This window comes from Strongylocentrotus purpuratus, unplaced genomic scaffold (genome assembly GCF_000002235.5).
Source record: "Strongylocentrotus purpuratus isolate Spur 01 unplaced genomic scaffold, Spur_5.0 spur5_scaffold_2, whole genome shotgun sequence".
Classification (NCBI taxonomy): Eukaryota; Metazoa; Echinodermata; class Echinoidea; order Camarodonta; family Strongylocentrotidae; genus Strongylocentrotus; species Strongylocentrotus purpuratus.
The window spans coordinates 6,667,128-6,678,399 of NW_022145605.1; the positions used below are offsets into that span (position 1 = coordinate 6,667,128).

The 11,272-nt window shown below is 35.6% G+C and overlaps 1 protein-coding gene across 1 annotated transcript; it reads left to right on the forward strand.

The window, feature by feature from the left end:
• The first annotated feature begins 2,370 nt into the window (after positions 1 to 2,370).
• Positions 2,371 to 7,439, forward strand: LOC591697 (alpha-N-acetylgalactosamine-specific lectin). The gene is made up of 3 exons (XM_030991518.1): positions 2,371 to 2,485; positions 5,617 to 5,886; positions 7,115 to 7,439. The coding sequence occupies exons 2-3, from the start codon at positions 5,626 to 5,628 to the stop codon at positions 7,304 to 7,306; spliced, it is 453 nt and encodes a 150-aa protein (XP_030847378.1). The 5' UTR covers positions 2,371 to 2,485; positions 5,617 to 5,625; the 3' UTR covers positions 7,307 to 7,439.
• Positions 7,440 to 11,272: the final 3,833 nt, after the last annotated feature.

Consider the following 11,272-nt stretch of genomic DNA (forward strand, 5'->3'; position numbering starts at 1 on the left):
TTCTTGTTTAGCGCATAACACATAGTAATAAAACATGTCCCTAAGCGCTTTAGAGAAAAACACAACAGAATACAAAGACAAGATGTACTGGGTAATAGACAAAATGGATGAATGTTAAATAAGTGCGTCTTTAAAGCAATCTTAAACTTAACAATGGAGTCAATGTTTTTTAGATGTTCTGGGAGATTGTTCCATAAAGTTGAGGCAGTGTGAGCGAAACTGCGTTCACCATAATGCATTTCATAACACCACACACAATGACATTAGGTTCCTGGTATAAACTTTCTCCGCTGGTGTAAATATAAATCACGAAGATCACAAAAAGACACTTAAATTAACAGAAAAGGAGAGAGCACTTAAGAGTGGTCGCTTGTAAGGCGCACCTCCTCTTGCTCATTGAGAGATGTCATTAATGTCATTTGTACTAGTTACAAACACACTAATGTCACTAAATAATGAAGACTTTTAGGCACTTTAAATATTATGAAATCACACGATCGACTTAAAGAATGCTCATTGATAATTAATACCTAAAACACAAGGTTTAGATATAGAGCACAATGTATCATTTTGTATTTAACAATCAACATACGTAATACAAACAATCCCTTAATGTAAAACCTAGAAACCCATAGTATTTAATGCCAGTAATGTCTGACTTTTTCACATTTTGTCCTTGCAGTATATCCCTTTACGACTTAGCCTTCTTAATACTGAGAAACTGAAATGAATTTATATATTTTGTATGAAACATCAAGTCAGCATATCGGCCTCGGCAACAACACTTTCAGGGCCATTTACCATGTCTATGATTTGCTATGCATACGGCCCGTACCTATATTCCTTAGATTTGGGCTTCCATGCGCGGATTAAGGCGGGGGGGGGGGGGACATCCAGCCCATGCCCCCCTTTTTGCGGCTAAACAAAAGAGAAAGAAAGAAAGAAAAAGGAGAAAAAGAAAAAATCATGCATATGGCACATGTCATGAAATATAATTGATATTGTTATTAACCATGTCATTCATCAGAAATGAAGGGAACAAAATCCATACAGAAATAAAGAGAAAAAAGAAAGATAGATTCTGACGAAATCAATAGGTGCTCTATTCGGCAGATCACCTAATTATAAATGCTAAACGACTGGTTCAAATGTAACAAGCTATTATTGAATATTACGAAAACAAAGTATGTATTATTCTACTTAATGAATCAGAAAAGGAAAACAATCCTTCCAACAATGACCCGATCAGAATTTTTAAAGTATAACAAAGGGATTCTCCCAGTATTTTTCGATAATATGTTTAGAACTAATTGTTCATTCCATACTTATCACACTCGTACTTGGGATAATCGTAGTGTTCTCATTAATTACCCGTTCAGCCTTATTAAAGAACCCATTCTATCCGTTTAACAGGAGTACATGAATGGAATTCATTTTGTAATAACCTTCAAATTGAGCTCCACACTTTCTCGTTTTAGAACTCTGTTCGAACGTTAAATTTGTGTAACAATATCTTCCTTGACTAAGTAGACCCTTTCTTATATTTCTCATTCTCCTCTTCACTTTCTTCTTTTTCTCTTTCCCTCCCTCTCCTTTTCCTTTCTTTCTCTTTCTCACCTCCTCTCTTTTTCTCTTTCTCATGTTGACTCTCCCTGTTTTGTACTGCTATTGTGTGATTGTGGGTGTGTGCATATTATATACATTGGTAATACCTGCTGGTAGTCAATGGTCTGGCTTTAAAACAAAAGTCTTCTTCTTCCTAATGTACGTATACAATATTATTTCGCTATTTAATTGTACCATTGTGTTTACCTTGATATGGGCTTACTCTTCAAGCACAAGTTACATCTTAGAGGTCCTGGCCTATTATTTATTCTGTATTTTTTTTTTAATGATAAATCACGCTGTTAGGTGACTGTGGTCTCGCATTTAGTAGGAAAGAAAAAAAATCTTTTTTTGCCGGGTCCATGGTTGTTGTTGTTTTTTGTGTATTTTTTTAAGTGGGGGGGGGGGGGGGCTCGAGTCCCCGAGCCTCGTCGTAGCGCGGGGCCTTCCCTTTCTAATGTAAGTTTTTCCGTTTCCAGGATCGCTATTAAGTATCATTTTTTACAATTTAACCATTCAAGATATAGCGTTTTTCTTTCTTTCTTTCTTACTATTTCTCTTTAACATACCTTTTCAAAAAAAGTGTGTGGGGGCCTAGACCACCCCCCCCCCCCCCCCCCCACCGAGCCATGCCATTCCGCGGGATCTGCTGCCGACGTGGATAAACGCGCATGCGCAACCCGCGACACGTTTCGTCATCTTTGCACATAAATCACCTAAAAGCAGAACATATATTACACCTGAACATTTCCACTACAGCTTCACTCGTATTCTAGTTGACGCCCTTTACAGTTCATCTCGACAGAACTTCAAATTTGTTTGACGATCGTTTCAGAAATTTGGCAACTCTTTCGCTTCGACAAAATTGAAAGGAGATCGGGTAAGACCAATTACTTTTTCAAGAATGATCAAATTAAATTAATTAAGATCGCAAATTCAAACATTTAAAAGCAGTTGCCGAAATATCAATTCGGTATGAATATAGTGGCGTTTGATATTCAACCATCTTTCTGTACTGAATGTACTTTTAGAGTATTTTATGTAGGCCTAGATCATTCAATTGATTAATATAGAACTAATTATATCCTGCATCAAACATTTGTTGGCTTTTGATTGGTTGAGAGCTCGTCACATGACCAGAAATATTTGAACTATTTTAAGAAAGTACTATACGAGAGTATTATTTGGGAGTACTATTTGGTTGAAAATATATATTTTTTGTTATTGATTTTTTTTTCTTTTTCAAATCTTAATTTAATGATAACAGAATATTTTAAATCTTTTTTGATAAAAATTGACATTTTTTTTTGTTTTAGACCTAAACAAAATATTTTTCCCAAAAATGTTTTTTTTTTTTTAATAATTTTTTTTACAAAAATAATTTTTGATGCAGGATATAAAACAAATATACCATGCCTTCTATTCGAGTTACTGGTTGAAAATATGGGCCTCGGTGACTCTAAATGTACCATTTGCTTCGGGGCTGCGCCCCTCAGCAAATAGTACTATTGGAGTCACCTCTTGCGCATAGTTTTAACCAGAACCTCTCAAGACAGTGTATATTTGTATACTATTCTCATCCTGTCTATCTTTTTTTTTTTGGGGGGGGGGGGCATAAGAATGACCGCATCAATTTGGATGATTTACGTGTATACCTATTAGTTGAGTTTCTTAATGGCAAATTATATCATTTTTTTTTCAGCAGATGTTTCTGCATTTATTAAAAAAAAATCAATTACAAAATATTAATAATGTAATAATATATAATATAATTCATATACATTAAAGATACTATGTTCCTTTTGCAGCCAACATCAAATTCTGTAGAAATTTGCAGGAATTATGAATATGTCATGTATGTCCTATCCGTGAAATTTAAAAGTTAGCAGTGTCCTAATATTCAAATTATGCAAGGAAAGCCGTTTACTTGCTAAACTTCACTGTCAGACACTATTGAGTGACTCACTGGCTTGTTTTCTTCTGTGGTAATAACATACATCAAATGAGCTTTAAATGGTATATGAGCATTTGTCTACATCAATAACCCACTTCTTGTAATGGCCAAAATTAAACTGATTGAATATTTGCGCAGCATAAAACGTACGACCATTCGGTACAATGGTTTTAACACCAGAAGTGAGCACTTTTTTTTTTTGGCCCTCGAAAATTTGCAAATTTGCACTCCCCCCCCAAAAAAAAACACTAAATTTCACGTGTTTTTACACGTTTTTTTTCCCGGGCGGATCCAGGGGGGGGGGCCGGGCCCCCCCCCCCCCCCCCCCCCCCTGGATCCGCCACTGCACATGGTAACCGTTAGGGTTAGTGATAGTGTTATAATAATCATGAAAAATACCTTTCATCAACCCATCGTTAGCTCAATCGGTAAGGACAGCTTAATTCACTGTTAGAGTTGTAGGTTCGAGTCTCAGTTATTATTCAGTTCTATTTTTTCCCTTTATAGATAGTGAGGCAAAGCAATAAATAATCAAAGTCTAATTGTTTGTGACCTTATTCCAAGCTGATAATGACGTAAAACATATTAGCCAAGGTACATGACTCTGTTATAGGAGTATGTAGGAGAATAGAGTATCACGTATAAAGATTTTTTTTCAGAATATAAAGTGGGAAGAAAGAAAAGAAAGGATTTTCTTATTTTGCAAGTGTATTGTATTAATTTATATAAACAAACAATTGTTATTATTAAGACCCTTATAATGTTTAGGACTATTTGGACATTAAATATTTTGTCATCGAGGCTTTGAATGAATAAAGAGATTAAGAGTGTTTAATATTGTCAGGTAAAGCATTCCAAATATCTCGACCATGGTGTCTTATCGATTTATAGGCCATGCTAATTTTAGGGTTACTTAAATGGAAGTCGGATGAGTGTCGTGTAGGATAAGAATGTATATTACTATTGTGAACAAAAATATTTCGAAATGCCAAGAGTTTTGTATTTATCCAACATTTATACATAAAGATTGCAGTTTGAAAAATGTGAATATCAGCAATTTTCAATGATTTTAGTTTATGAAATAGTGGATCAGTATAGGCTAAATAATGCGAATGTGTACAAATACGGAGTGCTTTCTGTTGGATACGATATATTAACATAATTTTCATCGTATTACTATTACCCCATACTATGTTACAATATGATATGGATGACAAAATGAAAGAATTGTAAAGCATAAATAGTGACTTTTGTAAAAGATAATATTTGAATTTATATAGAATGCCTATGCCTCTCGAGACTAACATGCAAATGTTATTAATATATTAATATTCCATATTAGATTTGAGTTTTGTAACTTCTTTTTCAATTATGGCCATGTCATCTGTACAAATATTATAATGAAGTACATGTTTAGAGTGTATGTTTTGAAATAAATATAAATAGTCTTATCAATATTTAGAGAGAGTTTATCGGATTTGAACCAAGATGGTAAAATTTTTAATTCTAAATTGAGGGTTGTAATAAGAATGTTTAAGTCTTTATGTGAATAAAATGCGTTAGTATCGTCTGCGAAAACAACATATGTTAGGAGTGGTGATGCATTAACAATATCATTCAGATAAATTAAAAAACAGTGGCCCGTACATACAATGAGTGGTCAAATTTGAAGAAAATGGCGTACGGTATTGTGTAAAAATGCCTATAAAAGGTTTATTAATGTCCTCAGAGTTTTTCTAACATTGGCCATTTTTTTGAGAAATAATGTGTCGACCTAACGTTATAAAAAATATTTTTTCCAAGAGAATAATAAAAAACATCATAATAAATATAAAATAACACAACTTCGTATTTCTCTGCTGTAGTCCGATTTAAATACCTACAGGTTGATGAAGTGGGGATGGGGTACACATCAAGAATACAACAAAAGAGTGCCCCCTTTCGAACTTTCAACCAAAATATCATTTGAAATGTGATTCATTGTTGTTGGTGAGAATTCCCTGGGTAAAAAAAAAAATCATTATCAACGTAACTAATAATGAATCATCATTCCGCAGGACGACATCATGAAGATACTCATTTTGATCAGTGTTGTCGCAATGGCCACCGTGGGCAACGCCGAGTACAGCTGCCCTCAGTTCTGGAACTTATTCGAAGGGAACTGCTTCCGATACCAGGGGGATAGATTGACATGGTCGGATGCTGAAGCCAGCTTTACCAGCGGTGGAGTGGGACATCTAGCTTCGATCCATAGCCTTGAAGAGAACCGCCTCGTTTATCAGATGTTCAAATCAAGCGTGTCCCTAAACGACATTCCAGATTGGGTGGTAGGTTTTAATTACACTTGTTTTTTCGTTGAAAGTCATGCTAAATATTCTTAATATGAGATTGCCATGTTAAAGGGATAGTTGAGTTCTGTTGCAGAGGGCGCTACACATTATAATTTTTTGTGAGATAATGAAAACTGACCGTCAAATTTGAAAGAACATATAATTTAAATGAAAAAAAAATCACCATTGGCAATACTTGTGTGTACCACCACAAATATTAGATAATTTGAACCAGCCGTTGAAAGCGGTTGAAAAAATGAAATAGCACATTTTACGTTGTATTTCAGCCAATGCAGATGTTGGCTTTTTTGTTGGATTTTTCGTGTTGGTTATTTTACGCACAATCAGCCGGCCCATGTATTGTTATTATTATTTAATTAATGGTCACCGTATTTTTTTTAAAGTGGAGCTGATTTGGTATGATCGTATTGGTTAAATTTCACACATTTTGGGGTCTAAAATTGCCTTTTTAGCAATTTTAGTTTCTAAAAGGGCACTAGAAATGTCATAGATAAGAATAAGAGCAATACCACGCACTTTGAAGGCATTTGCGATCTGGAAACAGAACTCAACTTTCCCTTTAAATTTCAAGAGATCAATCGAAGAATTTAACAAGAGGAAGGACTGTTGCCAATTAAAATGAACCTCCTTTGGAAAGACATTAATCCCTCTTTGCCGCACCTGACCTAGGTGAGGTAAATGGATACCCGCAATAATAAATTAAATGCATGAGCTCTGTGAGGACAGCAGTGCTATAAAGCCAGTGTAATGATATCAGAGCGCCAGGAGTGGCAATGTTCCAGACGTGAGCGCTATGTATAAGAATCCAATCTTGTAATTACTATGATTATAATCATCACCATCATCATTATTGCTATTAATATTGTTGTTGTTGTTATCATGATTAATATAACTATTATTTTCATTATTATTATTTTTATCATTAATAGTAGTATTACGATTATTATTATTAATATTATTATTATTATTATTATTATTATTATTATTATTACTAACATTATTGTCATGGAGATAAAAGCGCAAGTGTCATAAAACACTAATCCTCAATGACCTACAATCCAAGGGAATAGGACTTCAAGCCGTAGGTCCCCTATTTTGCCAAGAATAAAAGTCCTTATGGTTTCTCCAAAGGGCCCCTGTGAATAATTACCATAACATGAAGTGCCTTGCTAATGTAATTTTTCTCCCTTTAATACTTCTTCAGCATAACACAGAAGACCACAATCCAATCTATGGGATATGGCTCGGACTTCACCAGACTGTGGCAGACGGCCCCTGGAAGAACTCTGACTATACCGACCAGGGTGATTTCTTCAGATGGAGGCGTCTAGAACCCAACAACGACTACTACGATAGTGGACTCGCGGAAGATTGCGTCCACATTTTGGCACTTTAACGATGACTCCGACATTCAACAAAAGTGGAATGACGTGTACTGCAACGAAGTGATGTCCTTCGTCTGCAAGATGCCAGCGGACGGGGAGTCTTGCGAGTAATAAGTGGTCTCCATTTTCCTTTTGACTCAACGACAGATTATTGGCCCGAATTCACAAAGGAGGTTTACATTTAACCCATGGTTTAAAAATTAGCGCAAAATAAGCGTACCTTGCCTTGCGCGCGTCTAATATTGGACCTCTTGACTGTGTTGCGCTTATTTTGCGCTAATTTTAAACCATGGGTTATGCAAATGAAGGTTTAAACCATGGGTTAAATGTAAACCTCCTTTGTGAATTCGGGCCATTGGACCACTGTGGACCACTATGGACCACTTGCCCGACTAACGTCAACCATCAAACGTCATAACGTCAAACGTCATAACGTCATAACGTCATAACGTCATAACGTCAAACGTCAAACGTCAAACGTCATTGGTCCACTATGGACCACTATGGACCACTATGGACCACTTGCCCGACTAACGTCAACCATTCATCAATATTTTCCATGTTTGGTGTTAGTTTATATATTTTTTTTCTCTCTCTCTTTCTCTCTCTCTCGCTCTCTCTCTTGCCCTACCCCCCTCTCTCTCTTTCTATATCTACCTGTCCCGATAGAAAAAAAATGAATTTACTACTCTCCATTACTTTGGTCGCGGGGTACCGAAAACTATTATGTCCTATTCCATGTTAACTTGAGTTGAGTCAAAGTAAAAAATAAAAAAAATCTTTTATGTGTCTCTTTCATTTAGGTCAACACGATTGTGTTTAATAAGTACTGCTTAAATTTGCGTGATTTTATTTACTGAATAATGATGTGAGAAGTGGTCATTTATAGGCCTTTACAAGCCTTATTTCTAAGCCAGTATCTCTCTTTAATACAATAACTATATATATTTTTTTTATTGCTGTCATCTCCCCCAGCCTGTGTGTGTTTTTCAGGACCAGCTTTTCTTCAGGACTCCATTAAAGTCCATCGAATAATTTTCCGTTTTCTTATGATAATTTTATTTTTAAAAACAGCATTTTGGGGGTAACGCCCTTGTTTAATCACACGAATATCTTTCCAAGAACATTGGCTTTATTCACCAAAGTGTATGCGTTAATATCCCTCTGGCTTTCAGCATTATTGATAAACCAAATGCAATATCCTCAGCATGATGTGTAATATCTATTCCATTTAATGCAACAAAAGCGTTGACAAATATGATTAATCTTATCGATAATAGAACCATCTCTGTAGTCGAGGTAGTATCAGAAAATCGTGTATTGTTCTACCGACGATTCGTAACTAAACACGATCTCAACTGGCAGTTTTCTTGGCCTGGTATGTCACCTTGTGAAATGTGCGAACATTAAAGATGCATATTACATAATCGGAACATTATAGCATACAATAGGGTGATGATGAGTGATAATTTTGCGAAAGTAGTTGCGATGGTGTTCCGAAAGAATTATATTTTTTCTTTTCAACATTTTCATCCTCTGTACTTCTCTGACACAATTGACTAATAAAAGTGGGAGAAACGTGAATGCCATGGAAAAGACATTTTCATCCTCTGTACTTTCTGACACAATTGACTAATAAAAGTTGGAGAAACGTGAATGACATGGAAAAGACCGTCCCTAAAGTGTCCATTAAGCTATGTGATGTAAATCTACAGCAAACGACAAAGTTAAAAGTGAATATAACAAGAAAAGTTTACAGTCCTGCACAGACCTCACCGAACCAGATGATGTTTTTTAAGTAGGGAAATCCATCCTTTATAATAAGTTCATTTTTATGAAAGCAGAAAAATAAAAGTATCCCCACGGTGACATTAACGATTCAACCAATTTTAACCCTATTTAGCCCGGGCTATTTTGAAACTGCATAGCCCGGGGGGGGGGGGGGGGGGGCTTCTAAGGACCCCCCCCCTATGATCTCGGCCGTGAACTGCCCGATCGCCGCGAAAATTTGCATACATGTCAAGTGAAGTGTATAGAATACTATGGTAATTTCAATTTTTTGAAAAATTCACTCATTTGCATATATATGGTAATTTATGCAAATAAGGTCATAAAATTCACATTTCTGCCCATAAAACAGACATTATTCATATTTAAGCATTCTTTCTTACCACATATATTTTTTAGACCATTTGGAATAATAATACAACACAAAAAATTGAAAAACCAGGGTTATTCCTTATGTTATCTATTGTTTTGATAATTTCTTATGTATTTCTTTGTTTTTTTAACTTAAGTATTTTATTGTTTTTGTTGTTTTATTTCATTTCCAACTATAATTCACTATTTTGACCCCCAAAATAAACACCTAAACTATAAACAAGACCAAATAACCAATGTTTTATCTCTTTATTTGAAAAATGAGATTTCCATATGTTTTGTACACAAATCAAAAAAATGAGCGATTTTCGGGCTGACATGCAAAGACAAAAGGACACGTGACTTCGTAATGGTAGGTCCGATTTTCGAAAAATTTCTTTCAAAAGATGTGCAAGACTCGAAAGAAAAAAGTCACAAAATTTCAGTGCGAGATTTTCTTGCGTTAAAAAATAATCTCGAAAAATGTCGAGGGGGGGGGGGGGGCTTCTAAAGCCCCCCCCCCGGGCTAAATAGGGTTAAGTTTCCATTCCTATATTAAATACAACTTTTACAAATTTACAATCGTCTTATTTGTGGTCCGATTTCGTTAAAACTTTCACCAGTCGGCTTTTTTATTTCGTGTCCTTCCTTTTAGTGTAATTTGTTATTAAAGTTGGATTTCCTTTGAGGGCAATAAAATTAACGGATATATTTGAAATTAGTAATATGTTCATAGCCATTTTAAAGCGCACGTGCCGAATGGTCATTTGAATAGCAACATCAACAATAACGGGGTAAGAAACCTTCCATTCGGCCCAATCAAAGTTGCAATTTCTTATTATCATTAGAAGCGTAACATGTAATACATCCAAAGTCCAGTCTTAAATTAATTCTTAGTAGAGTATAGCTTGTGCGGTGGCCGTAGTACGCTTTCTTATTATCATTAGAAGCGTAACATGTAATACATCCCAAGTCCAGTCTTAAATTAATTCTTAGTAGAGTATAGCTTGTGCAGTGGCCGTAGTACGCTTTCTTATTATCATTAGAAGCGTAACATGTAATACATCCCAAGTCCAGTCTTAAATTAATTCTTAGTAGAGTATAGCTTGTGCGGTGGCCGTAGTACGCTTTGGTTATCTTGGGTGACGCATATAAGTGTATGGGAGAGGAGAGTTTAATGTGGTGGGTGCGTTGTTGGTATCGTGTATGGGTGTGGGGACGTGTATATTTATTTGTGAGGCCTACATAGAGAGAGAGAGAGAGAATGAAAGAGAGAGAAAGAGAGAATGAAAGAGAGAGAGAAAAAGAGATTGGTGTTTGGGGGGGGGGGCTCTAGCTAGACCCACCTCCACTGAGACATTAATCTGGAAATCTGTCGTTGACGCGCTGTACTTTAAAGGGAAAGTGTGCACTAAGGCCATGATTTCTTTGAATGAGAAAGGGTTTCACATTTAATTTGCATTTTATAATGTTTTATGTAGCTAGAAGAAAGCATTTGGAAATGAGTTGGATTTTTTTTTCTGGATCTGGGCAATTAAATTTGAATATGATATTTGATACTTCAGTCACACCAACAAAAGCGACACCAGGCCGACAACAGACCGAAAAAACTACGAAAAAAACAGAATTGGTTGATTTGGATTGGGTGTTGAGTCGGTTCGGCGGTGTGACCGAGGTATATTAACAGTGATTTGCTGTCAAACTTCGCTCGACAAGTATAAGAGATTAAATAGAAACTGGTCTGTGTAGAGAGGCAATGTATATATAATGCGAAATTAAATGAGAGAATATGGGTTTTGTGTCTTAAATCAAAGTTCCCTATTGCTGTCCTCACTCTA